At 37.2% G+C, this 22,033-nt stretch overlaps 1 protein-coding gene across 1 annotated transcript in view; it reads left to right on the top strand.

The window, feature by feature from the left end:
- Nucleotides 1–19,556, top strand: part of CLTC (clathrin heavy chain) — a 78,365-nt gene extending 58,809 nt beyond the window's left edge. Inside the window, 17 exon segments of the mRNA XM_017539812.2 lie at nt 1,462–1,696; nt 4,519–4,641; nt 6,009–6,154; nt 6,391–6,574; nt 6,772–6,964; nt 7,405–7,562; nt 7,766–7,930; nt 8,043–8,150; nt 8,233–8,400; nt 8,527–8,676; nt 8,765–8,896; nt 9,015–9,125; nt 10,218–10,388; nt 10,718–10,939; nt 12,079–12,099; nt 15,725–15,800; nt 18,164–19,556. Coding sequence (XP_017395301.1) covers nt 1,462–1,696; nt 4,519–4,641; nt 6,009–6,154; nt 6,391–6,574; nt 6,772–6,964; nt 7,405–7,562; nt 7,766–7,930; nt 8,043–8,150; nt 8,233–8,400; nt 8,527–8,676; nt 8,765–8,896; nt 9,015–9,125; nt 10,218–10,388; nt 10,718–10,939; nt 12,079–12,099; nt 15,725–15,800; nt 18,164–18,288 — 2,488 coding nt within the window. The 3' untranslated portion in view covers nt 18,289–19,556.
- Nucleotides 19,557–22,033: the final 2,477 nt, after the last annotated feature.

A 22,033-nucleotide genomic window follows, 5' to 3' on the forward strand; every position in this document is an offset into this window, starting at 1 on the left:
AAAAAAAAAAAAAAACAAAAAAAAAAACAAATAGTGTGGTGTTTATTCAAGAATGAGGCATAAGTTCCCTGTGCAACTCTTGAGTTAACTGACGTTTAATTTATAGTACCTTAATATGATAATATATATTTCCAATAGAATACAGTGTAAGTGCCTCTAAAACTCACAGACCGTGAAGTCTTTTTTTAGCTGAAACATTCTGAGGAACTAGTGTTTAGGAAGTACTGGCCTTATAAACGAGGTTGGTGAGGTGATACGCTAGTGGAAAGTTCTGCTGTTTATATGAGAAGAAATTAAGAAAGCCTGTGGGATTTAATTTTAGCCTGAGTTGGTATAGGTGACCTACTAATTATATTCTTACAATTTATATTAGAATGTTTCTTTCTTTCTTTTTTTTTCCTACAATCAATGCTTCAAATAGAATGTTTCAAACGGAAAAATTTTGCATTTAATGGTAATAGAGATATACAGTTAATACTGACTTAAAGGTTTGAGCCTAGTTTGAAGTGATTTTGTCATAACAATTTAACATTTAAAAAGAGATTCAGTTGAGTCTTAAATCTATTACCTGAAAATAATTTTATTGAATATTCCAAGCAAATGGCAGTTACAGTTAGATAATTTAGTCTTTAAGTGACAAAGTATATTGTGAAAAGCTAGATTCACATCTAAGTCACTAGTCTACACATACCTTAGCTAATTTTTATTCTTTAAGACATGGCACATATTGGGTTGCACACGTTTAGAGGAGCTGGATTTTTGCCTCTATTTATTAAAATTAAGTATCTTTTCCCTAAGGGGAGTGTTCATAATAACTATACGAATTTGATAGCCAAAATAACAGAATAATGCTTTTTCTTTGGCTGCTGTTAATGTTTAAATCATTGGTAAAAGAGGCTTGAGCCAGGTGTGGTGACATGTGCCTGTAGTCCCAGCTTCTGGGGAAGCTGAGGCGAGAGGATCGCTTGAGCCCAGGAGGTCAGGGCTGCAGTGAGCCATGTTCCTACCACTGCACTCCAGCTTGAGCAACATCAGACCCTGTCTTTAAAATAAAAATAAAATTAAAAATAAAAGGAGGCATGGTCATCAGAACTATTAAAACAAGCTATAGTATAGCAAAACTGCTCCTTGATGCCTACAACTACTAAACCCAGAGCTTCTAAAGCTACCAGATTTCATTGCCAGTATGTATTTAGGGTTTGGCTGTAGGTAATGCCGTATGTTCATTGTATTAAGAGCTGAAAGAACTCTCAGATAATCTGGCCTATGTAATATCACATCCCCATCCTATCCATAAACAAAATGTTCTAAAGTCAAGATAAGTTTGTGTGTTATAAAGAAAGGACACTGTGTGAATAGTATGTGAAAGCACATTATGGACCATAATATATTTATATAGTTTGCATGTCAAGAGTACATAATACAGTATGTGTATGTGAGATTTTTTTCCCTTTTTCCTAGATTGAAACTACTTCTGCCTTGGCTAGAGGCCAGAATTCATGAGGGCTGTGAAGAGCCTGCTACTCACAATGCCTTAGCCAAAATCTACATAGACAGTAATAACAACCCGGAGAGATTTCTTCGTGAAAATCCCTACTATGACAGTCGCGTTGTTGGAAAGTATTGTGAGAAAAGAGATCCATATCTGGCCTGCGTTGCTTATGAACGTGGTCAGTGTGATCTGGAACTTATTAATGTGAGTACTGCTGGCTGAATATGTAAAAAGAAGGCTGCATTTTTAAAAACCTGTCATATGAGAGTTTCGGGGTGATTTTAGATAATATGGGACATTTGGGGATGGTGGGTGCTTTCTTAAAACTTTATTTGGAAATTGTGAATCTGAAAGTGCCCAAACGGTGGATAAAGTCTACATAGCCTTTATTTTGATTGACCTGTTAATGTTTTAACCCCACTAGCTTTATCATTTGTGTTCTCACACTTACACACAGGCACACACACCATTCATACGTATGTGTATATACAAACATAGAATTTTTTAACCATGTGGGAATAAGTTGAATGCATCATGGCTTTATACTCCTTCAGAGTGTATGGCCTAAGAATAAGGATATTCTCTTCCATTAACCACATTAAAGATACCAGCTTCAGTCAGTTTGACATTGATAGGATACCTGTAAAAATCTGTTATATTCTAGTTTTGTCAATTAACCAATGATGCCCTTTGTAGCAGCTTTTTCCCCTCTAGTCTAAGGTCATATATGGCATGTAGTTTTCATGTTTCTTTAGTCTCCTTTACTCTGGAATTGTTCTTCAGTCTTTTGTTTTTTATGACACTGATATCTTCGTAAACAATCATTGCTTTTTCTATTTGTAACTTTTATATAGGTAAAATTTAAGGCAACATCAAATTAACCATTTTATTTTATTTTATTTTTTATTATTATTTTTTTTTGGAGACGGAGTTTCGCTCTTGTTACCCAGGCTGGAGTGCAATGGCGCGATCTCGGCTCACCGCAACCTCCGCCTCCTGGGTTCAAGCAATTCTCCTGCCTCAGCCTCCTGAGCAGCTGGGACTACAGGCACACGCCACCATGCCCAGCTAATTTTTTGTAGTTTTAGTAGAGACGGGGTTTCACCATGTTGACCAGGATGGTCTCGATCTCTTGACCTCGTGATCCACCCGCCTCGGCCTCCCAAAGTGCTGGGATTACAGGCTTGAGCCACCGCGCCCGGCCAAATTAACCATTTTAAAGTGAACAATTCAGTGTCATTCAGTATATTCACAATGTTATATAATCACCTTTATATCTAGTTCCCAGTTTTCATCACTTCGAAAGGAAACCCTGTATTCATTAAACAGTTTTTCCACATACCCCCTCCTCCCAACCCCTGGCAACCACCAGACGATACTCTGTCTCTGTGGATTTGCCTGTTCCCTATATTTCATTTAAAAAATAGAATGTGTATCACTTTGAGTTCCTCTGAGGGTTCCTGATGATTAGATTTAGATTATATGTTTCCACCCAGAATACTGCTTCAGTGGTGGTTTTTCTCATAGGTATTTTATCCGGAAGCACACGATGTTCATTTGTCCCCTTTGTCAGTTTTTATCAAGTTGTAATATTTCTTAATTGTATAATTATTACCCCCTTACAGATATTAAACAGTCTGTAAGTAGACACTTAAGACCATGCAAATATCCTCTTAGCCCTTTCTTTAATTTAGCATCTATTGATTCTTGCTGAAACCATTCTTAATGTGTTGGCTGCAAAATGAAACTTTTTCCAACTCCAGCAGTTTCTCCACATTTGTCATTTAGCACTCATGCATTAATGAACTCATGGATTTTATTCAGTGGGCTATAATCCATTGTTACTTATTTTGATGCTCAAATTGTGCCAGTTTTGGCTGGTGAGAACCTCTTCAGTATGTCTTTGTATCATGGGTTCATTGTTCTTTGAGCACTAATTTATTTTCTGGCACACAATACACCAAGCTTATTTTGTACCTTCTGCAGCCCTAGAAGGTACAAAAATCAGTCATTTCTCTAAGGCACCTTTTACTGGGGCATGGTATTAGAAACCAAGATCTGGGCCAGGTGAGTGGCTCACTCCTATAATCTCAGCACTTTTGGAGGCTGAGGCAGGAGGATCACTTGAGCCTAGGAGTTTGAAACCAGCCTGGGCAACATAGCAAGCCCCCATCTCTACAAAAAAATTACATAATTAGCTGGGGGAGGTGCCATGCACTTGGTTCCCAGCTACCCAGAAGGCTGAGGTGGGAGGATCACTTGAGCCCAGGGGGTCAAGTTTGCAGTGAGCTATGTTCACAACACTGCACTCCAACCTGTAAAACAAAGTAAGACTCTCTTTAAAAAATTTTTTTTGAAGATAGAAAAATCAAGATCTGAGCTTAGGTGTATTTGCTTGTAGGAAATAGATACATTTATGTACATATATATGCTCAGTTATGTACACAAATGTGCATATACACATGGAAAAATAAACAGAACAGCTAGGAAAACACTGAAAACTGTAAAGGTGGCCTAGTCCTACCAGATGTTGAAGTATATATTACAAAGCCTCTGTAATTTTTTTTTTTTTTTTGAGACCGAGTTTCACTCTGTTGCCAGGCTAGAATGCAGCAGCACGATCTCGGCTCACTGCACCCTCCAAGTTCCGGATTCAAGTGATTCTCCTGCTTCAGCCTCCCAAGTAGCTGGGATTACAGGCGCATGCCACCACGCCCAGCTAATTTTTGTATTGCTAGTAGAGATGGGGTTTCACCATGTTTGCGGGGATGGTTTCAATCTCTTGACCTCGTGATCCACCCACCTCAGCCTTCCAAAGTGCTGGAATTATAGGCATGAGCCGCCATGCCTGGCCCAAAGCCTCTATAATTAAAACAGTGCATTACTAGTGCATGAATCAAAGTCCAAAAATCAATCCAATATCAGTAAGATAATAAGCAGAGTTTAAAGGATAGGAAATAACCTTTAAATGTTATAAAAAGTCTTTTACTTTTTACCTTGAAATTGATCTGTCGTATCTTCTTTAGGTTTGCAATGAGAATTCCCTCTTCAAAAGTCTGTCTCGCTACCTGGTACGTCGAAAGGATCCAGAATTGTGGGGCAGCGTGCTGCTGGAAAGCAATCCTTACAGGAGACCCCTAATTGACCAGGTAACATTGGCAAATGTGTTTATGGCTGTCAGTAAAAATTACACATTTTTTTTTTTTTTTTTTTTGAGACAGAGTTTCACTCTTGTTACCCAGGCTGCAGTGCAATGGCGCGATCTCGGCTCACCGCAACCTCCGTGTCCTGGGTTCAGGCAATTCTCCTGCCTCAGCCTCCTGAGTAGCTGGGATTACAGGCACGCGCCACCATGCCCAGCTAATTTTTTGTATTTTTAGTAGAGACGGGGTTTCACCATGTTGACCAGGATGGTCTTGATCTCTTGACCTCGTGATCCACCCGCCTCGGCCTCCCAAAGTACTGGGATTACAGGCGTGAGCCACCGCGCCCGGCCCAAAAATTACACATTTTAAACTGTGAATGCAATCCTTTCTGATAAAATTCTGTCTGATAAACTTTTCCCTTATCATGTACTCTAATGGATCATATTTAACTATGAAAGAAAGCAATAAAAAGTAGAAGAAAATTAAAATTTATATTCAATTTACATTCATTATATACAGATAAATGTAAATTTATGTAAGTATAAATATGTGTTTATATTACACACATTAAGAAAAATAAAATACATCCCAAAAGACATGATTAATTATATAAAACTCTCTTAGTTCATCATAGTTTAAAAGGAAAATAACAAACTAAACATTAAGGATTGCTATTATTAACACCTAAGAAGTGGCTAAATTGATTGGAAACTTTCAAGACAATGATAAGTCAGCAAAGGATAAGGATTGATAAGAGAAAATACAAAAGACCATGTGGGTCAGTGTTATATCTTAATAATAAGTATAGAACTGCAGATGAGATGTGGTTTTATAGCTAAATAAAATTGAAAACATATTTTAAAAGCTCTAAAAATTGAAGAGTTGTTATAATGATTCTTAAACTTCTCCTAAGTATAAATAAAACATTTTGGAAAAGAATAGGTTGAAGGCTATTAATATTTCATTCCTTTCCTAGGAAGCATTTCTAAGGAACATTCCCAAGTAGTTACAAAGCTTCCTGGGGGAAGGTTTGGGATGGAAGGAGGGGGGCAGAAATCATTCCAGCATCTAGAAAACCATGCAAATAGCCAAAATCAGAAGAATTACTGATACTATAATTCTACATCTGTGTAGTTGAATTTTGAATTATGTGTAGCCATTAAAGTGATAATGATGATTGCTAATCTGGATAATGTTTTAATCAGGGAAAAGATAGAAATTATATAATTAATTTTTCAACAAAGTAAAATTATACATATTGTATACATTCTTTTCTTTGCCTATTTCAAGTTTTCTAATGAGGGGCCAACTTACTCTTATTTAAAAATCAACCTGATTCTCAGTACTTATGTCCCATATATGCTCTGTAGGTTGTACAAACAGCTTTATCTGAGACTCAGGACCCTGAAGAAGTGTCAGTAACTGTCAAGGCTTTCATGACTGCAGACCTTCCTAATGAACTCATTGAACTACTAGAGAAAATTGTCCTTGATAACTCTGTATTCAGTGAACACAGGTATGCTTTCAGAGGATCCATTGGCTATTTATATTCAGTCTTTAATTATGTCCATCAGTTTTGGGAATGAAAAAAAAGATCAGAAAAAGTTGCCCAAATTCTCCCTCTTCTAATATACCCCCTCTTCTCACTCTACTTCTTGAGACAAAAAACCCTCTATTAGTCACAGTAGTTATTTTTTATATCTGATAAACTTTTAAAATATTGCATTTTAAATATTCCTTTTTTTCTTAAAGGAATCTGCAAAACCTCCTTATCCTCACTGCAATTAAGGCTGACCGTACACGTGTTATGGAGTATATTAATCGCTTGGATAATTATGATGCCCCAGATATTGCCAATATCGCCATCAGCAATGAGCTGTTTGAAGAAGCATTTGCCATTTTCCGGAAATTTGATGTCAATACTTCAGCAGTTCAGGTAAATCTTCAGATTACCTAAATCAAATTACTAAATGTAATGCCTTCTATTCATTCAGTATATGCACTGTCCTATGAGGGTGGGCATAATTGGTTGTTGTGGCAATAGAAGAGCAATAAAATGCTAACAGCTTCACTGTAATTGCTCTGGGTAAGATTGATTTTACTCTGACCCTAATTTCAAACTTGGGTACTTAGGTCTTAATTGAACATATTGGAAACTTGGATCGGGCATATGAGTTTGCTGAACGTTGCAATGAACCTGCAGTCTGGAGTCAACTTGCAAAAGCCCAGTTGCAGAAAGGAATGGTGAAAGAAGCCATTGATTCTTATATCAAAGCAGATGATCCTTCCTCCTACATGGAAGTTGTTCAGGCTGCCAATACTAGTGGTATGACTTCTTACCTTATGTATTGAGACCTCATAAAATGATTAAGCTAAGTGTTAAGATACCCATTCTAAATTGTAAAAGAGTTGGATACTGCATGGTTTCTTGTGAAAACTTTCAGTCTTCCATCTTAGTCCAGATAAAAAGAGGCTGTGTTTTATGATTTTGTAAGTTCATAAAACTTGCAAGTAGGGAAGATGAATTTTGTTTTTGAAGTCTCATAAAATCCTGATAGTGCTCTAATCTTACAACTTTAAGGAAAAAGAGAATTCATTCATTCATTTGGTCTGTGATAATACAGAGGTGAAATATTGCAGTTTACATTTGTCATTCTCCATAATGTTTCCTTTAAAAGGAAATTAATAGCAATTTTCATTTACTTGGGTGAAAAGATAAACTAGGATGTTAGTGTTTGGATATATTTTTTCTTTTTTTATACTTAGGAAACTGGGAAGAACTGGTGAAGTACCTGCAGATGGCCCGTAAGAAGGCTCGAGAGTCCTACGTGGAGACAGAATTGATATTTGCGCTGGCTAAAACAAACCGCCTTGCAGAGTTAGAAGAATTTATCAATGGACCAAATAATGCTCATATCCAACAAGTGGGTTTCCTTTTCAGATTTAAGAAAAAACAGTTGACCTGCTTGATTAGCTTGGTAGGATCAAAATATCGTAACTGAAGAATTCCAAGGAAAAAATCTATAGGAAAACAAATTATTTCTCAGTGTGAAGGTGTGAATTTGTAAAAAGGATTAAGCTCACACTAATGTCGTATTGAATGTGGATTACCTTTTTTTTCCCCCAGGTTGGTGACCGTTGTTATGATGAAAAAATGTATGATGCTGCTAAGCTATTGTACAATAATGTTTCCAATTTTGGACGTTTGGCATCTACTCTGGTTCACCTGGGTGAATATCAGGCAGCTGTTGATGGAGCTAGGAAAGCTAACAGTACTCGAACATGGAAAGAGGTAACCTAAACCCAAGTTTGAGGGAAGCATTAAAAAACTGCTCTTTAAACATTAGTTTAAGTAAGTAGCCATGTTTACATTTGAGTTCACAAAAGGGAAATGTTTATTCTAGGTCTGCTTCGCCTGTGTAGATGGGAAAGAATTCCGTCTTGCTCAGATGTGTGGACTTCATATTGTCGTACACGCAGATGAATTAGAGGAACTTATCAACTACTATCAGGTAATTAACTAGAGACTTTTATATGACTCAGATCTTTTACCACAGATATTCTTGTCTTTAACTGCCCATTTCTCTTGTTCAGGATCGTGGATATTTTGAAGAGCTGATTACCATGTTGGAAGCAGCATTGGGACTTGAGCGAGCTCACATGGGAATGTTTACCGAATTAGCCATTCTGTACTCTAAATTTAAGCCTCAGAAAATGAGGGAGCACCTGGAACTGTTCTGGTCTAGAGTGAATATTCCCAAGGTAACCAGTCATTATAACACAGTAAAGCAACTGTGTAGTTAAAACTAATACTTCAAAATATCTTATTCTTTTTCACGCTGTTAGCTAGACTTATACTAAAACAATTAAGACTTTCTTACTATGCAGGTGCTAAGAGCTGCTGAACAAGCTCATCTTTGGGCAGAGCTGGTGTTTTTGTATGACAAGTATGAAGAATATGATAATGCCATAATTACCATGATGAATCATCCAACTGATGCCTGGAAAGAAGGGCAATTCAAAGATATCATTACCAAGGTGTGTACTTTCTTCAGAAGATAAAGGATTCAGAAAGAGAAAGCTCATTAGGAAGTAACTGACTTATATATGAATTTTCCCATTGTAGGTTGCCAATGTGGAACTATACTACAGAGCAATACAGTTCTACTTAGAATTCAAGCCTCTGTTGTTAAATGATTTGCTGATGGTGCTGTCTCCACGGTTGGATCACACTCGTGCAGTCAATTATTTCAGCAAGGTAAAGTAGTAATTTTAAACCAAAGTTTCATAGCAAGGAATTAGGACATATTTGGATAACTTTTGTCCCTGGGACTTCAAAAATGTGCTATATTTGTAACGAACTCTTTATTTTAAAGGTTAAACAGCTACCACTGGTGAAACCATATTTGCGTTCAGTTCAGAACCATAACAACAAATCTGTGAATGAATCACTCAACAACCTTTTTATTACAGAAGAAGATTATCAGGTAAAACCTTTTGATTCTTGCACGTATTCTCAAGACACATGAAGTTATGTTTTCCTGTTTTTTTAAAAAAGCCATTATATCATTTAGGATTGTAAACAGTAGGTGCTTGCATACCCTAGGATCTAAGTTTAGTAAGGTTTCAGGATTGATAAATCTTACTTCTTCTAATTAAGTACCAAGTTTTCAGAATTTTGCTCAGATCTTATATAAGATACTGCTTTTGAAAAATGATATGATTACTTTATCTCTAACATCTAGATTATAGGTAGAGTCAAAAATGTCTTTCATCACTTAACTAGTTCATAAAATTTATTTGGTATTAACTATATTTATTCACTGCTTTTCTTGCCTAATGTTTTATTAGTGTTTGTATAAACTTTCTCTTTTGAAGGATTTCATATAAGCAAAAGACAAGTAGAGTTATGGTTAAGCTGTTTGCTCTTTTTTCTCTCAATTTTCTTTGAGGCTCAGCACATGCAGATCTATACTGCTGTCCTGCTGAGTTTTATCAGAAGTTTCTCTAGAGCATAAAATCTTGCCCTCCACGCCTGTAATCCCAGCACTTCGGGAGGCTGAGGCAGGTGGATCACGAGGTCAGGAGTTTAAGCCAGCCTGACTACCACAGTGAAACCTCCTCTTTATTAAAAATACAAAAAATCAGCCAGGCATGGTGGCGCATGCCTGTAGTCCCAGCTACTCGGGAGGCTGAGGCAGGAGAATTGCTTGAACCTGGGAGGCAGAGATTGCAGTGAGCCGAGCTCACCCCACTGCACTCCAGCCTGAGAGTGAAACTCTGTCTCAAAAAAAAATCTTACCCTCCAAATTAGAAATCTTGTCAATTTCACAGCCATTGTTAGTCCTTGATACCAAAAATCTTAGAGAAAATGGTATCTTTAGGAAATCTTTACCTTTGAGGACTTTATTGTCATAGAATTAAGAAACTTACCTTTTGATGCTTGAATCTAAATGTCATATTACATGTTACCATCTAAGGAGCTCATTGAGCGAGGACAGAATATAATATTGAACAAAATACTGATCTGGCATTTGGATGGCTTTTTTTTTTTTTTTTTTTTTTTTTTTTTTTTTAAGGCTCTGCGAACATCAATAGATGCTTATGACAACTTTGACAATATCTCACTTGCTCAGCGTTTGGAAAAACATGAACTCATTGAGTTCAGGAGAATTGCTGCTTACCTCTTCAAAGGCAACAATCGCTGGAAACAGAGTGTAGAACTGTGCAAGAAAGACAGCCTTTACAAGGTTGATAAAGTTGTGGGGCTGGGGCTGTTAAACCGGGCCTAGAATGGTGTTACAAGAGATTTTGTTCTATAAATAAAAGTATTGGTTTTGTGAATATGAGAACTGGCTTTTAAGGGCTGTCTTATGTTAAGGCCAAACTTGTTTGGGGTAAAAGGGGACTTTAGCTTATCTGTTCTTTCAAAATTTTAATTTGAATGATATAACTAGGAGGCTTTTTTCCCCCTTGCAAAACCAGATTTATATTGGAAAGTTGCTATTGTTTTTCTTGGTTTACTAATTCAGTATGTTGGGTCTAATGTTTTTTGACTTTCACTATTTTCTTTGAATAGGATGCAATGCAGTATGCTTCTGAATCTAAAGATACTGAGTTGGCTGAAGAACTCCTGCAGTGGTTTTTGCAGGAAGAAAAAAGAGAGTGCTTTGGAGCTTGCCTGTTTACCTGCTACGATCTTTTAAGGCCAGATGTCGTCCTAGAAACTGCATGGAGGCACAATATCATGGATTTTGCCATGCCCTATTTTATCCAGGTCATGAAGGAATACTTGACAAAGGTAATCACTCTTCTAAGTATATTCAGAACTAGTTGTCTTGCAGATACATAAAATTCACATGCACGTTAATTTTTTTTAATGTTTTTTTCTCTAGTATAAGTAAATCATTTAGTTGATCATAAAATATTCCTGTGCTTTTGAAAAAATTTTTTAATAGCTGACAAAAGACACTGATTGGACCTCAAATGTAGCTATTTACCCTCAGTGTATTTACGAGTGTGAAAATCTGTATTTTGGGTTTTTTTTAAAAGAACTATTTGATACATTTTATTTCAGAATAGCATCTTTCTCAAAATTCGTTCTTTTAACTCAAATATTCATAACTAGTATTATAGATTCCCTTTTATTTGGTTGGTTCCTGACTTTTAATGATGTCTATGCCTGTTTCCCCTGGGCATCCTGTTAATCTTCACAATTTTTTTTGATAGTTTAACCCCTGATTTAAAAATATCATAGGAGGTGATCACATTAAACAAGCTGGGGGTATAATGGCCTTATAAAATTCACTGTTCATCTTAGTGTCCCTTTTTGATGTTAGAATATTTTTTACTCACCCTATCTTCAGCACTTACTAGCTTTCTCTCTGTAGAACATTTTAAAATGGTTTTAGAGGATCCTTTTCGTCAAGCAAAAAACATGCTTAAAATCAGTCTCACATCTGGTCCCTTTAGCTTGCCTACGAGGGGAGAAAAGCACTACCAACAACCTCTACTATACTGAATTTTTCCTCGGGATACCATTGTGTCTGTTTAAAGTTTTTAAAGAATTAACATTTTCTGTATCCAGCATAAAAGAAAAAACCTGTTGCCTTATCTTAGCTATAGATGAGCATAGCTTCTTAAACATAATGCCAACTTGTGAGACCTGTCTCTAAGCTGCTGTTAACCTAAGTGCTGTAAATTTTACTAGCGATTAAGCTGCTTTCTTTCATACTGTAGCATAAATTCTTCTGCAGTAAGCTTTGAAGTTACAGACAATTCTAAATTTTGCTTCCAGTATGCCCTTTATTTTCACTTCTCTCATACCTTTTTAGTGGTTAGATGTTTCTTCCCTAAACCTTTGTTGCTGATTCTACCTTTTTATGCTCAATATGGAATTTGATTTTTTTTCTAAGCTGCACCTTCTGAATTCCTTTGCAGGTTGATGCAATAAAGGAAAAGGTGAAAGTTGATTCTTTTCCATCTTTAAGTCTGGAGGACTAAGTCTAAGGAATTTGCATGATTTTTTTCCTTCCTTTTCTACACTGCTGCTGCTGCTTTTTCCCCCTGATAAATTTTCACTAAAGCCTCTGCAAGTCCCTTGAAACATAACTTTAATAGAGCTGTAGGACATTAGTAGATGTTTGCTACTAATCGGCTAATAGGCTTTAGGAAGGGCAGGAGGCTAATCAGTAGTTGGTTCACAGTCTCTCTTAAATACATTATTAAAAACTGAGTATGGTGAGTTTCCATATTAATTCCAAAGTAACAGGAAATTTCTCTTCCCTGTCAGGGTATCTGGACCATAATAGGACTATGATAATACTTAAAGTAAATTAAAACAGCCTCTGGTTTTACTTTGTGAGCTTGCCTGACAGTTGTTGAATTTATATATGTATATATATGCCCTAAAAGGCTTTTTGGGGTTTTTTTTTTTTTTTGGTATTGAAGGACTGTGATCCAGTTTCTGATCTCTTGATTCTTACTAATTTTTTGCTGAAAGTAGACACAAGAGATACTAGCTGCTTCCGAAGAGACTTTCCTCATGTTTCTCCAGGTGTCCGGTTCTTATGGTGCTAGTCCATTAAGAAGAATCAAAACGTTTTTAATCACGAGAGTCAAGCTTGCTATAATTGTTGCTAAGCAACATGACTTATTTCTAACAAAGTATTAACTTCTACTTTCTGTATTAAGGCATACTTCTGAAGCTACCTAAAATTTGCTCTCCTGTTTATCAGTTGGCTTGCCCAAGGAGGTCAAATTCAGGCACCTTTTGGTTGCTGCTTCCTTCATTGGCTTGTCTCCATCCCAGTATAAATCAAACAGACTTATATCTGCTACCAAATTATGGTTAGAAAAGGGTGGGAGGGTAAAGGAGAGTTGAAACAAATTTAAAAGATTTGGGTGGGGGACAATGCCTTGGGATTATGTTGAACCAAACTGGAGTCACCACTGGAACTTAGGGCAAACCTGAGTAAAATGCATTGTGTGTGAGACCCTTCAGCAGCTAGTAAGCAAGGCAGTTAGAAAGAGTGTGTGTGAAAAACAGGTAATTGAACTGCAGTGTTATGCATTGTTTTAAATGAAGCATGTACAACAGTCATTGCAATTACATCATACTATTTTTGAAACTCTTATATAGCATTGCTGTGGGCTGTGTGTGTTTCTTGAGAGCCTGTATAGCAAGTCATCTTCAGATCTCACTCCTTGCTTCAGTACTTTTGCCTTTTTTTCATGCACACATACACCAAAATAACTGACTGCATGTTACTTTTCCTCTGCAGCATATTGCAGTCTTTGTGGAAAAGCCTTTTACATTTTAGTGAATTTTCAGTAGTGCAGATGGAACTGAATTCATTGACATGCTTACCTGTAGTTTTTCTTTTTAAATCCAAGGATCAGAAACTTTTGTTACAGCTCTTAACAAAAGCTTGTGTTCTTAAAAGCCTTCTCTGCTTTTTTTTTTTTTTTTTGAGCAATCTAAATTGGATCAGTGGAAACAAAAATTCAATGTCCCTGTGCCAGAGGCTGACCCCATTATATAGAAGAATCAACATTTTTTGCTGAGCTTGATGCTATTCCTTCAGAATTTTCCCCCATCCCCAAACTTCCTACATCTATGCCGGGGCACTGTGATATTGCTAGCTCTTCTAAGTCTTCCATGTGTTTCTCTAATAGGACTTCTGTGTTCAACATCTGATTCAGACCTTAACTTTTAAAGATATGTTCACTTCAGATTATTTTCCTTGAAAGTCTGGAAATGTATTACACAGTGGTGGCTTTTTGGTGGTTTTATTTTTCTTCTTTTCCTTTGAAGTTACTAATGTACAGGCATCCATGTATTTTTCTTTATAACTTCTGTAGCTCATTCTTGAATACTGGTTAGTTAGCAAAGCCCCGTCTGACCCTTGATGGCACAGAGCTGTGCTTTAAGTTTTATAACTAATAATTTTTGTTGTAAGTTTGGATGCCAAAAAATGGGTATTTATGTCATATGGTACTTATACTACATAATAGTCTTTAATTTGATATTAGGATAATTTGTAACAGATCATTTAGACTATAAAATAGCATAATAGTGTATAAAAGTAAACTAATCCATCTTCCTAGGCTAGAAAAACCACATTTCATCTGAAGGAGCCTATAGCTTACTTAGGCTTACTTTTCTCAAAGTTTCAGTTCCTTAACAAATTAAGATGGATTAGACTCATATTTACGGTATTTAATATGAAACAATTAAATATAAAACAGTGCCCTAACCGTTATGGCCTACATGAAGACTGAAAGATACTTTTTTTAACAGTTTCGAATAGAAATGAGGTATTGCCTTAATCTTTTTAGGAACTGGTTTTTACAAACTTTTCCACTGAAGTCCTCAACTTTTTTTTTTTAAAGTGACATTTCACTATTTGCCTTTTTGAAGAATATGCAGTGAACATTCATAAAGCATTCTCCCCGTCTCATCCAGCACATTTATGACCTTGAAAAACACCACTAATAGATAACATTGAGATTTGAAATTTAGTTTTACTTAGGTACAATGATAGAACAAATATAAGGCTTTGGTTGAGAGACCAGCTTTTAAATATTCAAAGACAAATATAGTATAAAAGACAATGGAATTTGAATATTGAAGGAGATTTCCCTAATCCCAGGGTTGTAATGTCACTTCTAATTCATTACGGAATTGCGGAATCAAGTCATGTTAGCCCTAGAAGAAACTCTGCAGATCATTTTGTTCAACCTTCTCATTATATAGAGAAGGAAATTTGAGGGCCAGTGCAATGGTTTGCCAAGGTCACACAACAGTTAGTGGAAGGATCTAGGCATTCTAACTCCTTTCTTTCACTAATGCATTTGGACTGCTCTACAGAATTACTTCTGTCTGATACTATCTACTTTGATTTAGGGTAGCTAGCATATAATAGCCATTTACTTATTTGGCTTAATTAAAAGCAAACCTTTTTGGGACAAAATCAGGCTTTCCTGATTACTTCTTAGATAATAGAGCCAACATAGTATTAAAAGTTGCAGCCTTTCTTTATAAAAAAAGATTGAATATGGAGCCACTTGAATCTTAAACTTCAGTCTGCAGCTATAACCAGTATCAGCAGAAGCTGTACGCAATTGGCAAAAAAATAAAAAAATAGCTTATTCTGCACAAGTACTTGTCCAATCACTAGGCTCATTTCACTTTTTTGAATACCATTTCCTTTGGGGAGGGAAGTATTGCCAAACCATGAGTTCATTATTATCTCTGATCAGTTTTAAACTTCATTTGAAAAGTGGTTCCTTCTCATTTTCTCCCTCCCTCAGGCTGCATCCTAGCATGCCCAGTTTTAGTCTGGCGTGAGCTTTTATGGCATTTATAAATCCCTCCTTCCTGAGGGTTTATAATGACAGTGCTGAAAACCACCTTGACTGAAGTATGAACATTGCCATTGAATTTGAGGGGGCCTGAGAATGTTCTTTTTAGTCTGTTTTATTTTGACAGAACTTAACATACTAAGGCTTTTCCACTTTCTGCCATAAACCTAGGTTTATAATACTTTTGGGGTGCTAATTAACACGATGTGTTTTTCTCCAGGTGGATAAATTAGATGCTTCAGAATCACTGAGAAAAGAAGAAGAACAAGCTACAGAGACACAACCCATTGTTTATGGTAATCTCTTTCTGTAACCTCAAAAAATTCATTAGACAAGTATTTAATTCTTTAGAGACTGCACCTCAAGATAGAATACAAGAAGCTTAAGTGCAAAAGGCTTGCTAAGAAATACTGCTTTCTACTGTCTTATTTTTTTTCTCAGAACAGTTGTAAAGCAGGTGTTGATATTTACTAAAATAATATTAAATACAAGAAAACTCAAAAACAGTCATTTAAGATTGTAACATGAATCTTTCCTATCATCTGGTCCCTCATTCATTACCTGTTCATAAATTTCTGAAAAAGAAATATTGATGAATTCCATTTGCAAAAGAGCAAAAGGTAACAGAAAATCCCAAGGCTGTCTTTAGTATGCTTTACATAAAGAATACATCCTCATTTTAAATTCTAACTGGGGCAGAGAGCTGGTTAGAGTTTCCATTTGAGAACTTTCCAGAGAGATAGGATCTTCAAATTCTCAAGTGAACATTTAAGATAATTTCATGTCTTAAACCTGTATGTCTGAATTACTGCCTCTTTCCATTATATAATTGGTGAACAGATTCATTTGAACAATCACTTTGAACAGTATAGATAGAAGCACAAAAACCAGGTGAGGGAACATAAAAATATGACCATTATATCTCAGGCTACTGACACAAATAATAATAGATATATTTATTACGGTTTTATCTCCTTTTTTACTGTAGACAAAAGGTGCCTTAGGAATTTAGAGGACAGGATACTTTTGATAAAAGTAAAGTGGGTTCTTAGAGATGGGAGCAAGATGTTTGACGTGTTTGAGATAGGAAACAATTCAAATCCTTAAAGGCGAAAAAGAGATAGGCAACACAGTAGAACAAGAAATGGTGGGTTTAATACTTGGGAGTTAACTACTGAATTTGTCGTGCCTTCAGGGTATTTTCATGGGTAGTTAAAAATTGGGTTGGAATTTCAAGTAGATGTCAGTATCAAGATTAGGGATGACTTTTTAAAAACTGGTTTCCAAAAATAATTTGTTTGCTACAGACAGCTTTGGTTGTTATCCACGAAAAGGAAAGACGTGAAGTCCCTTACATTGGGAGAAATCTTGATCTAGGTTTACACTGTAGTAGGAGGTTGAGAATGCTTATTTTGTAGGGGTAGAGAGAGGTATTACTTGTTTTTGCTCTCTAAGCCAGCTCCTCTATAGGTCATGTTTTCTGCATATGGTCAACAACTATTTAAACTTATTAAGAAAGAGGGTCAACATATTATTTGATAGAGGGTGTATGTTCTAATATATTTCATACCTAAAGAATATCTGAATGTGCTCCCCCTCCCCTCACCCATGGAGTCACCCAAGCTGGGGTGCAGTGGTGTGATCTCAGCTCACTGCAACCTCCGCCTCCCAGGTTCAAGCAATTCTTCTGCCTCAGCCTCCTGAGTAGCTGGGATTACAGGCCCACACCACCATGCCCAGCTCATGATTTTTTTGTATTTTTAGTAGAGACAGGGTTTCACCACGTTGGCCAGGCTGGTGTCGAGCTCCTGACCTCGTGATCCATCCTCCTTGGCCTCCCAAAGTGCTGGGATTATAAGCGTGAGCCACTGCGCCCGTCCCGAATGTGTCTTATTTTTAATTGCTGTCTCTAAATTGGTACTGGAGCTTCTAGAAATGATTTCAGTTTCAATGCCATTTAGACATGTTAAAATCAGAAATTTAACTCTAAAAGTTCAGGTATGTCAAAAACATCAGTTAAGCCAAGCATGGTGGCTCATGCCTATAATCCCAGCACTTTGGGAGGCCAAGGTGGGCTGATACTTAAGCCAGGAGTTTGAGACCAGCCTGGCCAATGTGGCAAAAACTCCATTTCTATTAAAAATACAAAAATTAGCTGGGCATACTGGTGCACACCTGTAATTCCAGCTACTTGGGAGGCTGAGGCACGAGAATTGCTTGAACCCAGGCAGCACAGGTTGCAGTGAGCTGAGACTGCACCACTGTACGCCATCCTGGGCAACAGGGCAAGATTCTGTCTTTAAAAGAAAAAAAATTTCATTTAAAAAACTTAAAAAAAGTTTTCTTGTGCTGATTTTATTGTGTCATGAAATATAATGTGCATGTTAGGTATGTGTCAAGCATAGAGCATCAGGCATATTGTGTTCAATCATAAGTAGTTCTGGCCTTTGGCCCTGCGCTGTTTGTTGGCCTTTTAGGTAGGAACTTTCTTAGAGTAAGGCTGTCATACCAAAATTGTGACAATCAAATATGACTCATTTGAATTCGAGGCTGAGATTATGTTGCTAGAGTGAAGGAGACTGCAGTGTTTCAAATGCTAACGATTTGTCCTGCCTCCTTGCCCCTGCCCTCTGCTCCGTTTTGTTTTCTTCTACTTTAGGTCAGCCCCAGTTGATGCTGACAGCAGGACCCAGTGTTGCCGTCCCTCCCCAGGCACCTTTTGGTTATGGTTATACTGCACCACCGTATGGACAGCCACAGCCTGGCTTTGGGTACAGCATGTAAGATGAAAAGCTGATCCTGTAGTCACCTATTTTCGTACTGAAACATCGTCTCTACCCACTTCTGTTTATAATGGGGGAAACAGGCAACGTGTTCTTGTAACCTTTACTTCATGAAGGACTCCTTTTTGTTTCTGACTATAAACTTGGATCACCTATGTTAAAACCTTATTTCACATTCCACATCATTTTAGAATTTATTTTCGAATGGGAATAGTTTCAATGTTCTATTCACTTGGGCTTTTTTTCTTCCCCCTCATTCTTTAAAGAACTGCTTAATATTCGATCTGTTGTGAAGAACCCGATTTGCACTCTGTAGTGTTTAAAGAAACAAAGAAACTCTAATACTGAATCTCTTAAATTTCGTGTATGTAAACAGCTTACAAATATGTATTGTCTAAATGCATTTAAATCTGTTTTATTCAGAGAAAAGCTAAAGCAAAAATACTGGCATATGACCATGCAAGACTGTCAGTGCCAACAAAGACAACACTAATCAGCATATCCTACATTGGATTGCAGTGCTCTCCAGATAATTTGAAAAATGTTACAGACAACTTGCCTGATTTTTAAATGAGCATAAAAGGCCCTCTAAAAAGGCCCTCTAACCTATGCAGGTTTCCCCATTATGCATATAGAAAATGCTAGTATGTTTTGCTCACTTCATATGTAACAGGTGCCCTTATGTTGTGCTGTATCCTGTGCTTTTTCTGTGGGACCATTCCATTCAGGAGCAAAGAGCACCATGATTCCAATCCTGTGTGTGTTTACTAACCCTTCCCTGAGGTTTGTGTATGTTGGATATTGTGGTGTTTTAGATCACTGAGTGTACAGAAGAGAGAAATTCAAACAAAATATTGCTGTTCTTCAGTTTTGTTTGTGGAATTTGAAATTATTCAAATTTAAAATAAATTACTGGACTGTGGAAATAACATAGAATTGAAGTTTTAATTAAATACCACTCAAACCAAAATAATAGTAGTTTTTGTAGTTTTATATTGAATATTAAGGCATTACAGGGAGGCATGAAAGGAAGAGGAATGAGAAGACATGTGAAGACATTGTGAATTCTGTCAATGTGCATTCCTGTAGTTCATTAATAAGGTACATGCAATAGTCTAAAGAACCAGTCGCTACTATAGTGGGTGACATTTAATCTATCTCCAGTATTTTAACCAAGCAACACTTGAGGTTTTTATCTAAGCATTTCACTTAAATGAACAAACCATGGCTGTTATATTAACTTGAAATAAAATATATTTAAACATGTAGTTAATATGCTTTTTCTCATAATGAATTATAAAGGTGCCCAAGTTGATCTTTTGAAAAATTGGTTGTGTGAATCCAGCTCTTGCTTATGACTGAGAATGTTCTTAAAGTTCATTTCACTACCCCTTAATTCTCAATCGTTACACATAGCCCCTTGCTGAGTCTTGCATTGCTTTACAACTCTCTTAGGCAAATTACCTACCATAAGCTCCACAGAAGTTTTTAAAAACTTAAAATCCCTGTTTAAAAACTTAAATTCCACCCGGTGCAGTAATCACAGCCTGTAATCCCAGCACTTTGGGAGACCTAACATGGTGAAACCCCATCTCTACTAAAAATACAAAAATCAAACAGGCAGTGGTGGTGCACACCCAGCTGTGGCCAGGTACAGTGGCTCACACCTGTAATCCCAGCACTTCGGAAGGCCAAGGCGGGTGGATCACCTAAGGCCGGGAATTCAAGACCAGCCTGACCAACATGGAGAAACCCTGTCTCTACTAAAAATACAAAATTATCTGGGCATGGTGGCGCATGCCTGTAATCCTAGTTACTTGGGAGGCTGAGGCAGGAGAATCACTTGAACCCAGGAGGTAGAGGTTGTGGTTAGCCAAGATTGCACCACTGCACTCCAGCCTGGGCAACAAGAGTGAAACTCCATCTCAAAAAAAAAAAAAAAAAAAAAAAAATCCCTGCTATTACTCAGGAGGCAAGAGGCTGAGGCATGAGAATCACTTGAACCTGGGAGGCAAAGGTTGCAGTGAACCGAGATCACGCCACTACACTCCAGCCTAGGTGACAGAATGAGAGTCTGTCACCCTGTTTAGTTTCATTCAGGACATGAAGTGAAACTGTTAAAAAGTGCATGTTGGTGAAGAATACAATGGTACCCCTGCTTTGATTTGTGGGAGGTGCCATCAGTTTTCCCCACCACTGCTTTTGCACCATCAGTGCAAATATCAACACAGGGAAAAAGAATAGAATTATGAAAACATTTTTGACTCTGTGGAGACTCCATGGGTTCTGCAGAGTATACTTTGAGAACTATGATTATGAGTCCTATAAAATACTAAGTACAGAGGAACTAGAAACAAGCACATATCCACAATTACCAGAATTTTCATAGTATTTCTCTTAGTAGATATGCCATGATTGATCACAGTTACTTAGCCATCCCATGCCATCCTGTTAGGAATGGCAACATTGAATTTGGAGCCATCAGTCTATCTGAGGCAAACCTCAGAAATTACCTGAGCCAGAATCATGCAATTAGCATTGGGTTCAACTCAGTTGTAACTGTTGCATTTTGTTGCATCACTTTTGGAGCCAGTAAACATTCTGTTTGTTTAGAAATAGTTGCTATTGTGGCATCAATCACAGTTAGAATTTCTTCTATGCTGTTATATGCCTGTGTGAAGTGTATAAAATGGATCAAATATTAGAATTTTCAAGACTGTCTTTAGTGTTCTGCCCACAGTATTCCACTAATGACCTTAGACCTTGAGATTGTGTTATAATGCTGCTTATATTGTAGTTAATGATAGAGAGTTGGAGCCACTTAAAATGGGCCCATTACCAAAATTCTCCCTGGCATCATTATAGTTCTCAGGGATATACTGATTTTAGAAACTACTGTCAGTATCCTCCTAAAAGAAGGCTTTAAAGAAAAACAGTTTCAGGCCGGGAGCAGTGGCTCACGCCTGTAATCCCAGCACTTTGGGAGGCTGAGGCAGGCGGATCAGGAGGTCAGAAGTTCGAAACCAGCCTGATCAACAGGGTGAAACCCCGTCTCTAATGAAAAGAAAAAGAGTCTCTAACAAGATGACAATCAGGAAGCTATGTGGCTTGGGAAGTTGGGACCCTCTGCCTCATATTCTGGGTAACTGTTACAATATTGTAATTAGGATTGTACAACTGTATCTAAAGATTAAGGGGAAAAAAGGCACCCTTAATTGTCTGATTCTTTAAGTTCTAGGCAAAAAACTAGCAGGGATGACAAACTACATTCACTTTACAGTTACCATAAATTCTTACCTGGGCCCACCCATTTCCCTCTGTAAGGTCCATAAGGTTACTCCAGAAGGATCAATGGCTTCACTGTTAAGGAAGGGGGAAGTGAGAATTTTCAATAGGCTGCGATTTAGAATGACTGCTGATAACCTTTAGCCAGTATGTGTCAGGGAAGGTGAACATGAAACACTGCACAGTGTATCAATGCTATAAAACCTCAACCTTGAGACAAAAATTCAAACAGGTTATAAACCATTGGACTTCACTGAGGATGGCCATGATCTATTAATAAAGTAGGCTATCAATCATCCAAGAAGCAACAGCAGGGGAACAAACTGCAGCTTGCCTCCAGTGGGAATACCCTTGAACCTCAACCTTCAGTGGGACAGCATAGTCTTGGGGAAGGGCTACCACGGTTTCCTCCCTTTTAATCCAATTATATCATGACCTGTTTCTCTCATCTTAGGTATCTG

The sequence above is a fragment of the Cebus imitator genome, unplaced genomic scaffold (genome assembly GCF_001604975.1).
Source record: "Cebus imitator isolate Cc_AM_T3 unplaced genomic scaffold, Cebus_imitator-1.0 Scaffold121, whole genome shotgun sequence".
NCBI classification, from domain to species: domain Eukaryota; kingdom Metazoa; phylum Chordata; class Mammalia; order Primates; family Cebidae; genus Cebus; species Cebus imitator.